This window comes from Penicillium solitum (assembly GCF_028829755.1).
Source record: "Penicillium solitum strain IBT 25940 chromosome Unknown utg000003l_segment0_segment0, whole genome shotgun sequence".
NCBI lineage: Eukaryota > Fungi > Ascomycota > Eurotiomycetes > Eurotiales > Aspergillaceae > Penicillium > Penicillium solitum.
In genome coordinates, this window is record NW_027072123.1 from 4,516,694 (window position 1) to 4,536,553 (window position 19,860).

Sequence of the window (19,860 nt, forward strand, 5' to 3'; positions counted from 1 at the left end):
GGCCTTATAGGCCCCCATTAATGGGCGGGTTGGGTCGGGTTTCGAAGGTTAGGCCCATAGCCCACTGCGGGTTGGGCTTTGGGCCTGGGGTGGGGGCCCATTTGTGGGCTTTGCAGAAGTCTATATGTTCTCCAGGATTTGCCAGCGATCATCACAGCTGGAGACAGGGTCTGTCCGCCCGAGGTCGAAGTGCAACCTTACAGCCTTTTGAAGAGGTGCAGCCTGTGAAAGGTTGGTAAATAGAGTCAAAGTTATAACCGATATACTGATTACTTACTCCTATTCTTCAGATGCTGCGGCATACCCACTCAAGCTCATACTAACGTATTCGGTAATCGAGCCGCCACTGTAAGCCAGCCGCCATCTCTAAAACACATAGTAAATGCGATAAATTACAACTTGATATCTCAACAACAGTAGTCTATAGGAACTTTTCCTTTTAATCTAATGGTTTTTATATGATAACTAGTCACTTTGGGGAGTTTCGACAAATTTACTGATTTGGCGACTGAGATATATATATTTTTGGAATCCAGCGACGTAATTTTCCATACGATAATAATATAAGTCCCCCATTCTTTCAAAATTGATATATGCTACTAAAAATGCTTATCGATACCTATCTACCAATAGTGAAAATTTGATTATGTTGTAGTGGTTGAGATATCAAGTTGTAATTTATCTCATTTACTATGTGTTTTAGAGATGGCGGCTGGCTTACAGTGGCGGCTCGCTTACCGAATAGTTACATGACTAGCAAGATGCTGAATGCAGAACGATTCTCCGATACTTGGCGCCGGCAATGAGGGGCTACAACTCAAAGCTTCTCATTTGCGGTATTGTCCTGATGGATACTTAGCCAGACACACAAAAGGTTCTTCATGGTATCAACATGTTTTTCATGGCTGGTAAAGAGCAGTGTGATGCAATGGCACGCTCTCATGCAAGGGACCGAATTCTGGATCGAAAGAATTATCGGGCTGGATAATACTGTTGGCAGCATCATTGAGGCTGTGTTACGTGAGTAGTCTTTGTTCTTGCATCTCTAAATACTTAAGAACATTTTTGAAGTCGTTAGAAACTTTGATCAATCATCTCTAAGAAATATATAACCACAGTTTATCCTTTAGATGCTATAGCCGTATCCCATCACCTTTTTTCCAGCAAAATAGAGGATGCAGAATATGCTGTAAGTTAGTTCACGTTTTGCCTAAAGTGACACACGAAAAGATGTCAAAAAAAGCGAGACATGACTTTAGGATTGAGAAGTGGAGGTGATAACCTGTGTTGGTTTGTATGTACTGGCACTGTCTCGGGTTGATTCTACGCAATAAACTGTGCCTTTCCATTTCTGAGCATAGTCATTCATTCATTTGTATTTAGGTCTCCCTAGGTAGTTACTTGTCATTAGCCAGGTACACACGGTGGAGTACCCGTTGACGGGCACATGGTAAACCGTTATCTCTTATCGGGTCAAATAAGTCTTATCGATAAGCTATCACGTGTGGCCCCCATCCAGGTGTCCTGAAAGTAACCGTTACACTTCCAACTATCTAAGGTCAGCGATGCCAGGGGATGAGTTGTCAGAGGATCACCTGTATGCCCAACATGGCCAGGATGAACACGAAGCTCAATCACTTCTGTCTGCCTCAAATGAGGAGCAGGATCTAGCTTTCCACCCGGAGCCTCTTCCATCGCCGATCCCCTCACATAACGCGACAAATGGCACACGCCACTCCTCTATCTCTCAACCTACGGCCGATGGAAAGCGCCGCACACCCCGTACCATGAACCGAGTTCGATTTGACCTGCAGGAAGAGCCCGAAGACCCCAATCGCCTTTCCATCGAGCGTGCTCTCAGCCTAGATGACAGCCCAGACGACAGCCCAGACGACACAATATGGCTAGAGGATGAGGACTATGAAATTGGAAATCGGGGCCCCAGAACACACCACAATGGACAATCAATTCCTCTCCTCACAAATATTGAAGCGCCTAGTGTGACACTTGCGACATCGGACGATTTCTTCCCCGAAGACCATCTCGAAGATGCACGGCCACGGAGTGGGATGAAAATGGCGTTCATGAACATGGCCAACAGCATTATCGGGGCTGGAATCATTGGGCAACCTTATGCGCTTCGTCAGGCAGGTATGACAGTGGGGATTTTGCTGTTGACTGCCTTGACCATCACAGTGGATTGGACCATTCGATTGATTGTGATCAACTCTAAATTGAGTGGGGCGGATTCGTTCCAGGCGACTATGCAGCATTGTTTCGGAAAACCCGGTCTCATCGCAATCTCAGTTGCGCAGTGGGCATTTGCATTCGGTGGCATGGTCGCATTCTGTATTATTGTCGGCGATACCATTCCACACGTTCTAGGCGCTTTGTTTCCGTCTCTTAGAGATATGTCCTTCCTATGGCTCCTCACAGATCGCCGGGCCGTTATCGTTATCTTTGTTTTGGTTGTTTCATACCCATTGTCTTTGTATAGAGACATTGCCAAGGTCAGATTTCCCTTTCCTTACTGCTTATCAGAGACTAACGGTTAGGTAGCTGGCGAAAGCATCGGCCTTGGCATTGGTCAGCATGATAGTCATTGTTGTCACGGTCATAACCCAGGGTTTCCGGGTGCCGCCTGAATCGCGCGGAGAGATTAAAAGCCACCTCATATTCAACACCGGCTTTTTCCAAGCTGTCGGGGTCATCTCTTTTGGTAAGTTTCAGCAGTCCCTATTGATAATTGGAAAGTGTGCTAACACTTTCTAGCTTTTGTTTGTCGTATGTCCCTTCGTATCCCACTGATATCACAACCGCTAATTTCCACAGATCACAACAGTCTTCTGATCTACGGCTCATTGAAAAGGCCGACACTCGACCGTTTCACTCGGGTCACTCACTACTCGACAGGAATCTCTCTAGTGATGTGCCTGGCAATGGGCATCGCAGGGTTCCTATCCTTCGGGTCTAAAACCCAGGGCAACGTTCTGAACAACTTTCCATCAGACAATATCGTTGTCAACATCGCACGATTGTAAAATCTCCCCATTGATCTTGATATGGAACTTTTGACTGATTTCTACTAGTTGCTTTGGCCTGAACATGTTGACGACACTACCGCTTGAGGCGTTCGTCTGCCGTTCTGTCATGACAACCTACTACTTCCCCGACGAACCGCACAACACTGTTCGCCATGTTATCTTCTCAACGGCACTGGTGGTGACTTCAATGGTGTTGTCCCTGATAACCTGTGATCTGGGAAGTGTTTTTGAGCTCATTGGCGCGACCAGTGCTGCTGCTCTAGCCTATATATTCCCTCCTCTCTGTTACATCAAACTAAGCAGTGCTACGCGGCGGGAAAAGATCCCGGCGTATCTATGCATTTGTTTTGGGTTGCTTGTAATGGGTGTTAGTCTAGTGCAGGCAGTCGTCAAGATCATTCGAAGTAAGTCTGTCCCGGGAAATAGTCGCAATTGTACCCAATTAGATGGCTACTTGGTCGCACTCTCGGCACATATACTAATATTGAAATTTATCTTTGCAGATGACGGCGAGGCTCATAGTTGCAATGCACCCTAGATGGGCTTTTTGAGGACTTTCCACCGGTGGCGGCGGCTTATACTTTCAGTGTGCCCGAGAAATCTCTTGGGGCCGTGTTGCTATGTACATATGTATCCATCTTGAACAAATATCTGTTGTGTATGATACGCTACAATACTCTCATTCAGAAATCACTATGTCCCGTTGTTTCTGTAGGGGTGACTTGCAACGTCTGAGGATATGTAGCAGGTACATGGTCGATGCTGTGTGCCTAGGTAGGTAGCATGTATGTATACCCTGAAGTCAGACCAAGTATGGTGCAGAACACCTTCCTTGTGCCAGCAACTGGGCACGTGCGCCTTGCGACTTAGGCTTCGCAATCCGTTCGCTTCGTTTCTCATCTTCTACAACTCCGCTCACTCTCTGCATCCCCAAGCTCCACGATTTTTATCAATGGCTTTATAACATATATTTATAGGGCTTCGCTATCACGTGGACGTTTTCACGTGCCCCAAAACGGCTCCCACGTGGACATGCCATTGTCCAAGGCGAAAAGACTTCGATGGAAGGTGCGACGGACTCGTGACTCCGTTGCGACCGTGGAGTCGCACTATGCAGCTTCGTCCCTACCAAAAACAGCAATCCAATTGTTTGCCCATTCACAGACGCGTCGCGTCTTTGATTCCAACCCGGTCCTGGTCGTTCCTTTATTTACCCTCTTCCCATCTTCTCTCTTTCTTCCTTCTACAACCACTCTCTCCCTGTTCTCTTGCCTCTCGCTTCGTCTACTTCCGTTTGAACTCACACAGTGGTTCTCACAGTTCTCGTTTCGGGTGAGAAAATCCTGTTGTCTTTCACTTGTCTCTTTCGTTTTTCAGACTTCGAAGTCCTTGAGGTAACCCCCACTTGTTATCTGTACCTTAGGGACCTTGCTTGGGCTTTTTCAAGCCTCGATTCGTCTGTCTTTCCTTTGAAGGACCATTGCTTCTGGGGTCACATTGACCTGCCAATACACTCTCTGGGAGACGCCGTCTCCCACACTCCAACCTTTAATCTCCCTCTTCTCGCACCTCCCTCACCCTTCGTGCTTTGGTCAACCAAAGCACAATCCTGACCTAGTGACACGTCGATAACAGCGTGTCACCCAACTGCGTCTAGAATCCTCACATTACCGTCATCGTCGCTTCACCCCGCCGCGGGAAGCGTATCGGCAAGATGAGCGAATCCGCGGAGCAGCTCCGCAGGATGCAAATTATCCAAATGGTGATATCTAGTCTCTCACTTCTTCTCTGACCTTTCTAACGACATCAACAGGCGGATCTAGGAACCGCACGGCGTGAAATGATTTCGACCGCCGATATCGATAATCAGGCTCGCACACACCTTGCCGAGATCGAATCAAAGCGACTGATCGATCAGAGAGATGAAGCTCAATTGAGCAAATGGGCGAGTAAGTGCTGAAGAAGAGACCCCCTGTGCTACTCTGAATTTGTACTAAATTCTGTTGCAGACTTCCACACTCAGATCGGAGATACTCATGGAATGGAGGAACTCGATGACATCGATTCCGGCCAGTCTCACCGTGCTAATTTGCACGCAATGTTGCATCCTGATGGAAGCCAGCCACGGACTTACGCCAATCATCCTTACCCAACTCCATCTGCAGGTCGCGGTGGTGGTGTCATGGGAAAGAGAGGACGAGGTGGTTTTGTTCCCGCTCCCCCCAAGGGACCTGCTGATCTTCCTCTTGCTTTTGCAAGGTAAGAAGTGGATTTACTCTGACATTCAAGACACTCCAATTGACGAAAGGGAAATTACAGAGCCGCATTCCGAGGAAATATTGGTCGCCCAGGACGCCCAGGACCGCGCGCTCGCTCGACCACAATGTCGGCCAGTATTCATCTGGACCCTGCGCTGAACTGCAACAATGACTATAGTGATTCTCGCGAGCGAGGAAGGGGATATGGGCGTGGCAAGGGTAAAGACAAGGGAAATTTCCAGGAGCAGGCCCATGGTACGTTTTGATTACTAGTGCAGAAAGAGGGCACAGCTGACGTCGTTCTTAGTTCCGTCCGCCCCTAGCAGAGCTCAGCGGCAGCCTCCAGCGTAAGTGATCAGACTTCCTTTGGCAAAGTTTATATGCTAACTTCTTGGCCAGCATCAACTTTGCCACCAGAATCTCCGATCCTGCCGACTTCATGTCCTCATTTCAGTCTCGCCGAGCGACTGAAACGTACAACAAGTCTACTGATACAACCGTCTCCGCTCCAATGCAGGAGACTAAATCTACACAACAACCCGTTCTGGTCGAAGAGCCAAAGCTCAAAATGCCTCCGAGTGATGCACCCAAGAAGAAGGCAGCGAGCATTGCTCCGTCTTCAAAACAGACATCCTCACCTGTGGCAACATTGACGACTCCGTCCCGTACCGTCCATATTGACCAGCCACACATTGGACCCTATCTAGTGGAAACACCACTATCGGCCCGTGTTGTTCCTCTTGATAAGACTGCATCCTTCAAAACCCGCAAGGCCCAGCCTGATACGCCCAAATCTAATAAGACCCCTCGAGTGGAAGCACCCAGCCAACCCGCATCTCATTCCGTTTCTGCCCAAAAAAGCACCAAGTCCAAAAAAGGAAAAGACATGGCGAGTAGTTCCCAGGCTCGTTATCCAGCAGTGGTTGCAATTGCAGCGAACGAAATTCAATGGAAGGTTTCGCCCGGCGAAGAGCCACGGAAGAAGGACACGGCTGCATCGACCAAAAAAGCTGAAGCAGTCTTACCTAAAGCCTCCATGCCCATCGCTGAGGTTAAGAACACACCGGTCCCCAATGTCACCCAACCCAAAGAAAGCAGGAAGACTGTTCCTCCTAGTATCCAGACGGGGGAGACCAAGCAGAAATCCCAGATACAAGATCTTCTCAGCGAGGATGACTCACCGGTCGATGCAGCATCGCCAACCCCTCGTCATTTGAAGACAGTGGCCATCCAGAGTCCAGGTGCTGCGGAGTTGGCGGGTCTCAAGTTTGCTGAGAAAGCCGGGGGGTCAGTGCCAGTCAAGAGCATTGACGAAGTCATTGCGCCCAAAACAACAATCAATGAGATCGATATCTATGGTCCACAAATTATTGAAGAACTTCGAGACATCCGCAGACACATTCGTTCGCCCCAAGACTTGGCTACTACCCGTGATATCGAACGCATACTTGAATCGAAATTGCTCCAATTGGTTCCCACAGCATATGCATCACCGCCTGTAGCACCTGCGGCCTCTGAGATTGAAAATCGGCTGGGTAATCTGGTTGCACTTGTTGAGTATCTTTCAACATCGCAGCAAGCAACTAACGCCGTTGAAGTTCCTTCAGCTGCCCGGCGCGACCTTACCCCCTTTGAGGGACACCGATCGCCACCTCCACCTTCGTCTAGTTCAAACTCACCCCCGTCTGCGGATAAACACGCGCACAAGGTATGTGTGCCCAGCCTCTCGCCCACCAATAGTGAGAGTTCCGACATCATTTCGCAGTTCGAATCCCTTCAGGTCTCGGACAAACTCGCTGCGCCCCTCCAGCCTCAGCGTGTGGTCCGTGTCCCCACACTTCGTCCGCTTAATATTCCAAAGATGACCACTACCTCCGATGCGTCTATTCAGGTTACTCCTGCTCTGGCGTCTCGTCCAAAGGAGGCAACCAAAAAGCCACGGACTCTTGACGATTCGATCTTTGCAGCACCTGTAATCTCTGTCACTTCCAATGCTAACGTTATCGAACCTAATGCGGTGCAACCCCAGACCATGACTCGCGGGTTGAGCGCAAACCATCCGAACATTCCCAAGAAACAGGATATTCACTCAACCGGCGTTTGTACAATCGGTCCTGCGCCATACAAGCCGCGTGTGATCGGTCCTTCCCCCAGTCCCTATGAACCAACCACCTTGCGCGATGTTTCCGCAACCCACATTCGCACTGTTTCTGCTCAGCATGCTAATACTGAGAATCGGTCCTCATTGGATGTTGCGCATGGTGCTTCGAGCTCCATGGGTCAATCCAGTGGCCCAGCTTCCCTCAAAGCTCCAGGCCGACTGTTCTCGATGCCTGATCCTGCAACAATTCCCCGGCCGAAAGCGAAGGCTACTGGTTCTTTCCCTTCCAACCTATCTCGCCGCTAGTTAACGACATCCAATTTCCAGAGTCTGAGTTTCGGTGGATTTCTTCTTCTACTAGCCTCAGCCAGCTCTAGTCATCTATGGTCTTGACTTCACTGTTGTTTTCATCCTTTCTGCGGCCTAGTTGAGCTTTGAGATCTTTCACTTTCCCATGCTGAATGGTGTTCTTATTTTCAGTTGTTCAAATGTTCAAAAGCGAAAGATCAATGATCGTTTAACGGGCTGTGTATGATTAACCAAATACTTGAACCTCCAATGAATTGATTGATTTTTTTTTTCACTTGAATTTAAATGTGGGTAGACTATGTCATCGAAGGCCTGAAGTCAGACATGTAGTCGGGAAGGTAACTGGTAACTAGATGAATCTACATATGTAACATACATGAGCTGTCAGGAAGCTATGTATTGGTTATAGATATTGTAATACCCGAACCTGTGAATTACTACATGTTCGTTTTGCCGTATTCACAGTCGTTCTGTAACGTTTTCCTTGATACTCAATACACTAATATCACATGATTAATATCCCAGGGTAGAGGGCCGCCCGCGAGCCGCCCTCTGAGGGCGGAGGGTCGGGCGGAGGGCAAGATGTACCGGCCCTCGAAATGTTTTTGCCGAGGACTACTCGGGAATTGATATAACCTTTCGAGTACCGAGACTAGTCATGGTTGAGCAGGAGTCACATGGGTCAGGTGACCGCACGTGCTTACCTTAGTGACACTGCACAAAAGGGGACTTCCCCGCTTGGACTGATCCCCAAGAATCAGTCTTGAATCGCCCTAGAACCAGCCTCGAGTCTATAGTAGTTTTTCCAATACTAACGCCGCTCCTCTTTGTCTATTTCCTTACCTAATTAACAGGCCTATATACCTAATAACGTATAACTTTTACATATAACTTCCTAAAGTTTTAGACCGATCGGACCCGAAAAGGCACCTGCAGTCAGTCCGTAAAGTTCATTTACAGTCAGACCCGTGCCAAGCTTTTACTCCCATAGTGAAGGAAAAAACCCTTACCTACAGTCAGGCTGACTGTACCACCCCCTGTGAGATAGGGCATGCAATTCGTCCAAAACCTTGACTGGTGCCTTAGGCTCCGGTCGCAACTCGAACTGGCCCTGGGCCGCACCCCATCAAAACTATATCCGATTTTTAATCGCGGGAGTCTTAGCAACCAGAGGACTGCATGATCTAAGATTCAAATGGGAGATATTTAACTACGTCTATTATAAATTGCCAAAGTTTCAGGTCGATTGGATGTCAGACTAAACCTGAACCCTGGCGGGACCCACTCTTTTTCTTCCATAGTGAAGGAAAAGCCCTAACCTGAACTCTGGCAGAGTTCACCAACCCCCGTGGGATAGGAGGAAAGGTGCCTACAGTATTGCGTATCGGTCAATTAAGGTATTATAGCTAAGAAAAAAATCCTAGGTTGCAGTCTATTAGACTGCAGACACCCCCGTGGGGCAGGGCTCTCATGCAGGTCGGTTTTTGAAGTCTTGATTGTTCGACACGAGGCCCCGTGGGACACCTATCTGCAAGCCGTCTCACACGACCTTAGTCTAAAATATATCTCCACGGCGGCAACGCCCCGAGGCTGTTTTCAGGTCAAACCCCCGTTGTCTAGATATACGACACATCATCGTATCTAGCGATGTTCAACCTGGATACTCAATCCCTGAAGCTGGAACGAATTGGCAGCCTCATCACGCTTGGTCCATACAGGTTTATTATGCACATCCTTAACTCGAGCTCGTACCCAATCAGTTCCAGAGGGAACAGGCCTATTGGGATCTTTGTCTTCCTCAGAAAGGAGTCCATGGCGCTGCAGGAGTGGAGATGGAACCGGTCTCATTGGCAAGTTGTCACCTGGTCGGCTGAAGTAGAGCAGGCCAACGCGGTCCATGTGCATTTGATCCTTTGGCGGTGCTACAACACGGTGAATTGTAGACTTGATGAACCCTATTTCAAGAAATAAGTGTGCCGAACATAAAATATGCTCTCAATAACTCTTACCTTTAGTGAGAAAAGTCAAAGTATCAGCAGCATTGCATGTAATACCTCCTCTTACAGGCTTCACATATTTCCATTTCCCATCGGGGGTAAGGATTTGCAGGCCAGCGATATTCTGTGAGAAGAGTAGGCTCAAGCTACCGAAATCGGTATGACCACTATTAAAGTATCCTAGAGCTTTGTCCCATTCTTCCTGGGTCCTGGAGTTGTAGATCATATATCGGAGGTGGTCGTCAGATACCTCGTCATAGGAATGAGCATCAGCGAGATAGTTCTCCGGCAGTTCCAAAATTATGGCGATGAGAACAAATAGTTTCCGGACAACTTTCTCCCAAACGTCGCGGTTGAATTGGCGTATCTCCTCCCAGTTCTCCTGGACGATTCGATGTTTGGGTAGATCAGCCCAGGCTGGGATATCCTTCTGAATGTTGAGCTAGAAACGGTCAGCATTTATTCTAAGATATAGGGGTGATAGGGTACACACCGCCTCGACGTTTTGCTTTACACCAGTATCGCCAATCATTCGGGAGTTCTCCCGGTATCCAAAATACTCACCCGCAGCAAAATTGCAAGGGAAGAACCCTTTCTCCTCCAGAGGTTGTTTGAAGAAAGCATTGCCAATGCTAAACTGGCGAAGGACACGCTCATCATCAATGCCGGTATTGATAACTACCCAGAATCCAACCTTAGATACCGCGTCGTAGAGTTGTTTAGCAAGTTCCTGTTTGCCACCGGGCTCGTCAAACTTCGATAAATCAATCGTCGCCAACGGCGCCCAATCCAGATCCTCTGTTGTCTCTTCTGGTCGGCCCCAAGGCTCAATCGGCACCACCACTGCCTGCTCGCCAATTGCAGACGATGCCATAGTACACTATCTAATCTGACAAAAAGACCAGATAGATATGCTGAAGATGGATCCAAGTGATATCTTTGGTAGAGATTGGGATATAGAGATGTATTTGTAGGTGCAGTATCCCGTAAGTACTAGGTATGAATAAGAAGCTACTCTATACAGTAGTGATAACAGTGGATATGAGGTGACAATAGTGGTGATGACATGATAATTGTAGTGATGAAGTGATTATAGTGGTGATGGGGTGATCATATCAATAGAACACTCGGATAGAACGGAAGAGTGAAGATTAAACTTCTTCTGGTGAAAAAACACTGACCTAGGCTGGTGCCTTGTGTGCACTACAGTAACGTCAGCCGTGTGTGACCAATAGCCATACACGGTTTCAGAAGTCTCAAAACATAGTCTCTGCTTACAAAATACATAGGGGATTTCTCCGATATTTTCCTAGTTGCTGAAATATTTATTTATATTTGCTTCATCAAATTAGATGGGCTCAACTCTTTTTATTGCCTATAGCCAACCAAGCTCACGATTAGTAGACAGGTTTTTTTTTCAGATGTTGTATCTCTCCCGGATATGATGATGTTGTTGATGGGCTACCTAGTCTATGTACTCATAGGTATCACTTGTTCAATTATACCAACATACTCCTCAATGTCCCCTAATCCCCTTACACCACAACTAGCTTACCACGCATACTTCGTAATATTACCACCATCTCCACTATTATCGCCTTACTCCTCCCCCTTCCCTTTTTAACCTTTTAACCGGTGATCTTCGGTCCTCCAACACTGAAATCGGGCATCAGGCCCGAAAATGTTGATTCCATTAACTGTAACACTTGGTTGGATGACATAGGCAATAATCGTAATGAATAGAGGGACGTTTGGATGGCCATAAACCACTTCAAAAAGGAAGTCACTTTGATAGACCTTTAAAAAGACAGAATACATGCACAGTCCCCAATACACTTATGAGTTGGTAATGCTCGAAAGATGCTGGTCATATGTATAGCCGTAGTCCTCTGGTCATGTCCTATCTCAACCTAAATAGTCGGGTAACGGCAAGCTAGAGGATGTTATCAAATGAATCGTCAACCAATTGGAATATATGTATATATTATACACAATCCAATTTGTACAGTATCCAAATCACGCCATCACACAGCACAGTCATATTAGGTTCTAGAGTAATATGGTGGGTACATTTCATATGTGACATTCAGACAGGCTGCAGCTATTACAAATCAGGGCCAGCTTTGACAACCACTGGTATTTTCTGGTCCGTTTACGCGCCGTGCATATAAACTGGATCAAATAAGTCACTATTGCTTGACAACCATAGATTTGACCATGACTGTGAAAAAGCTCTCGATAGACTCCCCACGGACTCTAAGAGTCGCCATCATTGGCGGAGGACCTGGCGGACTTGCAGCAGGGATTGCGTTATCCGCTCTCCCAAATGTCGATGTGAGTGTCTTTGAGCAGGCCAAAGAACTTCGAGAGATTGGAGCGGGGGTCAGTATTGGATACAATACCTGGAAAGTGCTTGAGCTGCTTGATGCTGTTGAAGGAGTCACAGGGCATCGGAGGGTTACAGTCCACCATCGGTACTGAAGCGCAAATTGAGTTCACCGCCGCTTGCCAATGCTGACAATGTATCATAGGAATGGTATCACAGGAGATGTGATAGGTACCTTTGTGTCTCATCTTCCAACTGATTATCATCCTCGACGGGTGAGAAGAACACGGCTGCAATCGGCACTTCTTGCCAAGATCCCTCCTGGTGTGGTCCAGCTCAACAAGTGTCTCATCACTTTGGAGAATCTTGAGCAAGGAGGCGTTCAACTTGGCTTCAAGGATGGGACTAAGGCAATAGCAGATTTAGTTGTTGGAGCAGATGGAATTCGTTCAGTAAGTATTGAGCTCTTGGTATTGCCTTCTTTGTTTTCCCATCACGAAGGTAATCTGATATATTACGTCTAGATTACCAGGGAAAATATCTTCCCAGAACACAAAATGACTTTTACGGGTCAGTATCATAGCGATGCTTCATCTATTACTCGCATCATCTAACTTTCATGGCAATACTCAGGAACATCAATTTGGCGAACTCTTATCCCCAGCACTTTGGTATCCCACCTCACGGATCTTAACTACAGAACTCAATGGTGGCATGGTCCTGTCGGCTTTGTTATGACCACCCCGATCGATGATCCAACGGTTGAAGTTCGGGAACAACAAAGAGAATTCGAATTATCCTGTCATCTAACAGTTGACCCAAAGAACAACTCCGAAGGAAAAGTCAGGTGGGGGGTGGACTCGACAAATGAAAGAATGAGAAAACACTTCATGGTTGGTCTCACCTTTTGCACCTTTATATAATGACAAAAACTGACATGGCTTGATGACTGACACTGCATTATATAAAGGAGTATGGGCCTCATGTCCAAGAGGTATTGTCGCTCGTGCCTGAAGGTTCGTGGCGGGAATATTCTGCATTTGCAGGCCCACGATTGCAGTCACTCATCGGCTGGGACAAGGTGGTACTAGTAGGCGATGCTAGTCATCCTTTATCAGGTATGAATATTTAGTTGATTAAGTCCTAATAGTACTGATAATCATCATCTCTCAGGGGCATTCGGCTCAGGCGCCGCATTCGCCATGGAAGACGGCTGGCTCCTTGCGCGTGTTATTGAGTACACCCGTAGTAACTCCAACCCGAATCCTGACTCACTTGCAAAAGCTCTTGAGATTTTCAACACATTTCGATCTCCTTACTATCTCAGAATGTCTGTACTATTTATGCGAAGATGCTTCCCACCTACTCCGGTTTGCTGACAAATAATTGTCCTCAACAGGTACGAATATCTCGATTCGCAGAAGTTCAAAGCACAAGGAGCAGCAAAGAATGCTAGTGATGGCAAAATTAGCAACTGGGAAGCTGTGTTAAGTGTTAAGGCAAACTCGATGATCGGTGAGGGGCTATCGTGGATATTTTTCAGCGATATTGGAGATCTTTGGGACAAATATGTGAAAGAGCAATCCTGAGCCAGTATATGTCCTTAGCTATCCATATGGCAACTTTGTGGTCATTATTTTAGATGACCAGTTATTGAAAGACTCTTAGTTAACGCTGTTTAGTGATACTCCAAATACTCCAAGTCTCTGTTTCTTTATATAGTTGCTACACACATTGATCAACATTATATGTAGTCTATTAATAGTCTGTCTGCCAGAATAAATTGGTCTAACATACTATTATCACCAAAGGCGCCTTTATTGTGAGATTTTATTACTGGCTGTGCGCCACTCAATATTTGCACGTGGCAATCATATTTTGCTTTCCTTATATTTCTCAGATCTACCTATGGTATGAATGATACCACTCCTGCATGCAAATTTTCTTTTATTGGACAGCTATGAGAAGGAATCTGTTGGAAACTACTATTAATGAAGAAAGGATTGGTGCCATTGTAAACGCTCCACTCTTATGGTCGTCCGAAGGCTCACAATTCGTGGTAGCTACGCCAATTAGCTATGCGAGCCACAGGACTCTGTGATGGTTCAGATATCGGATCCCTGCATTCGATGCAGTCATCCTTGTCAGCTCAAGAGTCTACACACACATATTGTAATTATCTCCCTTTAAAATACAGCCCAGGCTCTCCGGGATAGACGGTTTCTAAACCGCTGAACCTGTCATCATAAGCCTTTCTAATTGTTTGTCAGGCTGATGTCCACCAGGATTGTATCTCTGTTTTGGTGATGTTTTTCTGCCACAGTTAGCCTGGCTTGAAATGGTGTCATTTTAGAGAGGTTCAATAAGACAAACCGAGAAAAAGGATGAGGGTCAAACATCAAAAACTAGAGGGTTCACGTCTCTGGATTTGATGCTATGCCCTCCCAAAAACGTTTACCATCATCCATGTCGAATTGCTGTGGGGCACAGTCTGTAAGAGTAACATATGCACTTTTTATTCAAGTGTAGCTCAATACGTGATGTAGATACCTAATCAAGTATACAGATAGATATACTAGTCCTGACAGGCGAGAGTCCCTACATAGTGCATGGGGGACGGAAATGATTGGATTACTTGATTCATGAAGAAATTCTATCATAGGCAACGGCCCCACAAGACGTGATCCGGTTCTCATATCACCAATTCAGTAACTAAAGTAGAACAATATGGACTCTAGACTCTCGTCGTCCGAAATTATTTTCATGATTCGAGTCGTCGAAGCGAATCCCGGCACCAAGCCTGCTGTAAGACCTAAACGTGAGCGGCTGGTCGGACTCTAAGAGACTTACTGGGGCAGACATGACAAAAGAGAGTCCATATTGTTTTGGTTCTGAGCACTAGGTTACAGTTGAGGTCAAAACTGCAGGTTTGTCGTGACTGCCAAACGCGGTATGTACCGAAACTGCTTCAACTACGATTTTACCGTTGACCTCACGCGGTCAAGAGGAATAAGAAGAGTATAGTTTGGCCCTAACGGGTTACCCTTCGCTACGGTCTAGGACTATAGTTTCAGATAGGGCCCGTCTGTTCTGCCTTACGGAGGCAATGTGTCTGTATTGCTGAGCTTTCTATATACTGAGGGAAGGTGGGAGGGGCAAAATCGAGACTTGACTACTTGAGATGACGAGCTACCCGTAAAGACAAGCAATTAGATCTTGTGAGGCAGTTGTAGGAGGGAGAAGTCTTCAGTGCCCCGTAATGTAGGTGTAGACATACACCCCGTGCGAGAGCGTCGGCCATGTGAGGCAACCCCAATAAAACTCCACTCTATTGTTTATATTTGTCCTATACAAAAATTTTCCAAATCCTCCACCCATCAAAGACATAATTCCCTGGCCAGCACTCTCCTCCTGTTCCACCACTAATAAATATAAAGATTAACTGTCTCCGGTTCTGACGCCTTGATGCGCCTATTCTCTCGCTGCAGGTCCCATCTCACGAGCCAAACAACAGCAATTACAGCAGCAGAAAAGCCACAGGAAGATGACATGGCAACAATAAACCTGGGTGAGTCCAAATCTGGCCACAAATAGGGCGTATAAACAAACGCAATATTCCCGATACTGTTCACCAAAGCCAACCCCACAGACCGTTTCTCATCGGTCTGTCCAATCACCGAGGCCGTCCAGCCAAGACTGATATTATTGACTCCATAGGTTGTGCCTACAAACAGGACGAAAGCAAAGTATCGCGCACCGATATTAGTTGTGGCTGCGCCAATGGCAAAGCCGATGATGGAAAGGACCTTTTGCGCTGTGATGTGCCAGGTGCGTTCGTTAAAGTGGCCCGCAGACCAGGAGGCGAATAGGTTCGTGAAAATGGCAAAGAGATATGGCGGGCAGACAAGAACTAAGGTTATAGTTGAATCAAAACCTAGGCCACGAACAGCAGTTGGCAGAAAGTTTTTGAAGTTTGCAGCACCCGCGTGGAATTGCTGGAGGAAGGCAAACATCCAGACTCGGCGGTCGGAAAGGGCCTCGCACAGTCCAGTCCATATAGTAGTTTTATGCCGCTTTCCAGTCGTGTCTCGTGCGATACGGTCATGGGCCAGTTGCCGTTGTGCAGGGGTGAGCCATGGTGTATTAAGTGGAGCATTTGGCAGAAGGAAGAATGCGGCGACTGCGGTAGCGATGGTGACGATCCCTTGAATAAGAAAGAGCCTGTAGGTACGGGTATGAGTATACAATCAAAGATTCATTCAATCGAGGTAGGCAATAACCCACCATCTCCATCCTCCCTTTCCTTGAGCTCCAGAAAGGCCGTCGAACACCCCTGCAGCGATGAGACCGCCGAAGGCTGAGGCAGCCGTATTACCTGTCCACAAGAGTGCCTGAGGAAGGGTCAGTATTCTAACTGAGCCATAATAGACGGATGCGTCTTCCAAAGTATAAGTACGCACCATTCTCGTCGCAATTTCCTTCCTGGTATAAAACATGCTGATCAGGTACTGTGCACCGGGGTAGAACGGCGCCTCTGCAATACCAAGAAAAAACCGGCATGTAAGTAGACCTTGGTAGTTCGTAACTATGCAGTTAAGAGTCGTAATCAATGCCCACGCAAGCATCCAACCGGACATCCACCATGAGGGCTTGACACGACTTAACATCATGTTTGACGGCACCACACCAACAATCAACCCTACATACACCATTGCAATGCATGTATTATACTGGTAGCCCTTTAGATTCAAGTCTTCACTCAGTGTATTGATCTTGCCGTTTGCAAGGGCGTTGCGATCTAGGGCACTCATGAAATACATGAGTGAGAGAACAGGCTGCGTCCTGTTAGTAAGTAATATAGAATAGGGGCGGAGTAGTCAGACCATCATATGCCAGTCAATCTTCCGGACCAGGGTGATTTCTCGCAAATCGATCTTTGCTGTTGCACCAAACCTGTCATGTTGGGGATGCGCAACTTTGTCCACTGACTCAACATCCTGCACAGCAACTTCGCTTTTGGGTTGGGGTTGGACTTCTGCCATGGGAAGAGGGTGCTAGAGCTTCTACGTGAAGGATCCTCACTTCTAGCAAAGCAAATTGGGAATGAGATTGATTTATATGCTACGTCCTCGGAGGTTTGACCCGATAAAGAGGAGACTATCAACCAAAATGCTTTAACAAGCACCCCATTTTCAAGAAACGAGCGTGCTCGGGGAGCTCTGATCAAATCAAGGCTATAAACGCGTGCGTCAAGGCCAGGATCAAGCTCCAATTCTGCATTTGGCACAGATGCTAAGCTAGAATGCGTACCAGTGCTTGTTCGTGACTCATGCCTAAATCCTATTCAAGCCCAGGTTGAAGCTAGGGCACCACACTGCCATCCATTTCTATTTTCAGCAACTCGGTATATTTCCGTGACCGATGTTGCTCGGAGGCAAATCTCGGTTCGGAAGAGCAACGCATGGCTCTTCTGATCGCATCATTATAGGGTGTATGGTGCGGATATGCTTTCGACTCTCAAGACGTAGTGTGAATACTCGACTGAGTACTATTGTCATCTTATAGACCATCAGGCATCCATGTAAAACGAAATACCATACCCGTGTAATGGATATTTTATCCTTGATGGTAAGGTGACTGACTTGCAAAATATAATACGGGAACCGATTAGCGCCGCCAAGGATTCATACCCTATACTGGGTGATGAGGTGATAAATATGGACGATGAGGAGACCGGGTATGCGGCAAAATGCAATGAATACCTAGATCAAGACTTGAACTAACAGCGCACTTCGTACATCATCGTATGGTCTAGCCCTAGCTTTCTGAGTAAACTGCCAAACCATTCGTCAGAAGTCAATCCTGTAAGGCGACAAGAGCGGAGTAAAGGTCCCTTGTTTCGGAATATTTACGAGTCATTCAAAAGTCAAGAGGCGGGTTACTCTAACTCATTATTACTCAGGAATTCTAGGATATTCTGATATTGGTCCGATATCGTTGATGATGCTCGGAGGCAACCCCGCCCACCTTAGGTGATGCCGTTCTGAGGGCCGCCGGGACAATGAAAATTTGGTAGTGGTAGAGTTTTACGCTTATCGCTTCCTCCACATTCGAATCCAGGACACGCCGAGCATTAAGGGCCAAGCAACAAAACTTCTTTCTATACCTTGTTGGCCTAAGTACCGCAGTAACAGTACAAAGGCATAGCGTGAAACTGAAGATGGCAACAGCATACGCCTTTGATTCATACTTCGTGACTCCTGAGGAGTTGCAGGAAGCCCTGCGCAAAAACCCATTACCTAGCACATCTACATCGCAGCGAATAATACCGCTCTCGGCCGCCAGGTAAATCTACACCGAGACAGTGGATGAACGTAGCTAAAATCACAAAGCTTCCCTCCAGATGATGCCAGGAAAGGGATTGATGCATTTCACGAGTGCCGGATCCCGAGCGCACGCTTTTTCGATCTTGATCAGGCCGTCGATAAGGAGACTACTCTGCCTCATATGCTCCCTAGCGCAAGGGACTTTGCGTCTGCTATGAGTGCTCTCGGTATCAGAAAAGAGGATGTCTTGGTTGTCTATGACACATATCAACTTGGGATAACCAGTGCGCCGCGAACAGCTTGGACACTGAGGGTGTTTGGTCATACCAAGGTACATGTGTTGAATAATTTCAAACTCTGGATGGAGAACGGATATCTTACCGAGTCAGGCGAGCCCCGGAACATTACACCCAGTAAATATCCAGTTCCAGAGCTAGATATCACCAAGGTCGCCGGTTTCTTTGACGTCAAGGCGGCTGTTTTGAAATATAAGCAGGGGGCTGCAGGTTCGCAAGTTTTGGATGCGAGACCATACGGCCGGTGGGCTGGATCAAGCCCTGAGCCACGGCCTGGACTCATATCTGGGCACATGCCCGGATCAATCAGCGTCCCATTGCCTTGCTTACTCGACCCTAAATCCAAGGCATTCCTCCCTGCAGACCAGCTGAGGAGGGTATTTGAAGAGAAAGGGGTTAATCCAGCATTGCCAGTCATCGTGAGTTGCGGGAGCGGCGTAACCGCTGCAGCCATTGAAGCAGCCATTCTTGTATCAAGATATATCCCGGAAGACGAACTGAAGGTCTATGATGGAAGTTGGCTGTGAGTTGACAATGACTTTCGAATAAGCTCGGTGGCTAACAAGATGAATAATAGTGAATGGGCACACCGAGTTGACCCCTCTAGTGGACTGGTTGAGAGATTCGAGTAGATGGTCGATATTCTCCATTTTCAATAATCGGACTTTCTCTTATGTAAGGTTTCGAAAGGAATAAAAGAGTGCGAATATACGACAGGTTCATATTTGCACTCTGCGAATACAAATGAATGAATTTTTCATTCGGGCGAACAAACACTATATTTCTACCCTTCAAGTCAATTTTCTTCTAGTCCCCAACTACTTTTATACAACAAATCTTATATTCTAGATTATATTAAGCTTACACTCCTAAGTCTATTGAGTATATATCTTTAATATTAGAAAACTTGGATAAAGATGGATCCTCTGATTCTATTAATCATACACTGTAGATTTTATTAAGTCTCTTTCTTTCACTTTCTAAAACTCGGACAGAAAGAGATCCCGTGTTTCCAAGATATATATATTAAGGAATTCATTTAGTATATATCTTTCATTTCCTAAAGCTCAGATAGAAAGAGATCCCTTGTTTCTATTACGCACATACTGCGAAGGGCTACAGCTGAATTGATTCAATTGAGCGGTGTCTGCATGCTGTTTACATAGATCTTGAAGAACTGTCAATAAAGGGGCGGTCGGCTGT

General features: G+C 46.7%; 5 protein-coding genes across 5 annotated transcripts; 3 read left to right on the top strand and 2 right to left on the bottom strand.

Moving 5' to 3' along the window:
• Positions 1–1,565: 1,565 nt before the first annotated feature.
• N7455_005650 (putative amino acid transporter) lies at positions 1,566–7,709 on the top strand (the record flags this gene model as incomplete). The annotated part of the gene is made up of 13 exons (XM_065605085.1): positions 1,566–2,510; positions 2,560–2,719; positions 2,773–2,784; positions 2,833–3,037; positions 3,090–3,448; positions 4,422–4,438; positions 4,702–4,806; positions 4,858–4,993; positions 5,054–5,303; positions 5,364–5,557; positions 5,610–5,649; positions 5,702–7,010; positions 7,068–7,709. 13 exons carry the CDS (start codon positions 1,566–1,568, stop codon positions 7,707–7,709), a joined length of 4,374 nt encoding a protein of 1,457 aa, XP_065461985.1.
• Positions 7,710–9,353: 1,644 nt separating this feature from the next.
• Positions 9,354–10,583, bottom strand: N7455_005651 (gibberellin 2-oxidase; the record flags this gene model as incomplete). Its single annotated transcript, XM_065605086.1, has 3 exons — positions 9,354–9,667; positions 9,722–10,151; positions 10,203–10,583. 3 exons carry the CDS (start codon positions 10,581–10,583, stop codon positions 9,354–9,356), a joined length of 1,125 nt encoding a protein of 374 aa, XP_065461986.1.
• A 1,343-nt stretch (positions 10,584–11,926) lies between these two features.
• Positions 11,927–13,624, top strand: N7455_005652 (monooxygenase; the record flags this gene model as incomplete). The annotated part of the gene is made up of 7 exons (XM_065605087.1): positions 11,927–12,183; positions 12,241–12,487; positions 12,560–12,605; positions 12,669–12,928; positions 13,006–13,153; positions 13,209–13,365; positions 13,435–13,624. 7 exons carry the CDS (start codon positions 11,927–11,929, stop codon positions 13,622–13,624), a joined length of 1,305 nt encoding a protein of 434 aa, XP_065461987.1.
• Positions 13,625–15,457: 1,833 nt separating this feature from the next.
• Positions 15,458–17,077, bottom strand: N7455_005653 (putative MFS transporter; the record flags this gene model as incomplete). The annotated part of the gene is made up of 4 exons (XM_065605088.1): positions 15,458–16,256; positions 16,320–16,426; positions 16,496–16,870; positions 16,919–17,077. The coding sequence occupies 4 exons, from the start codon at positions 17,075–17,077 to the stop codon at positions 15,458–15,460; spliced, it is 1,440 nt and encodes a 479-aa protein (XP_065461988.1).
• A 1,178-nt stretch (positions 17,078–18,255) lies between these two features.
• N7455_005654 (sulfurtransferase) lies at positions 18,256–19,289 on the top strand (the record flags this gene model as incomplete). Its single annotated transcript, XM_065605089.1, has 3 exons — positions 18,256–18,380; positions 18,428–19,180; positions 19,235–19,289. 3 exons carry the CDS (start codon positions 18,256–18,258, stop codon positions 19,287–19,289), a joined length of 933 nt encoding a protein of 310 aa, XP_065461989.1.
• Positions 19,290–19,860: the final 571 nt, after the last annotated feature.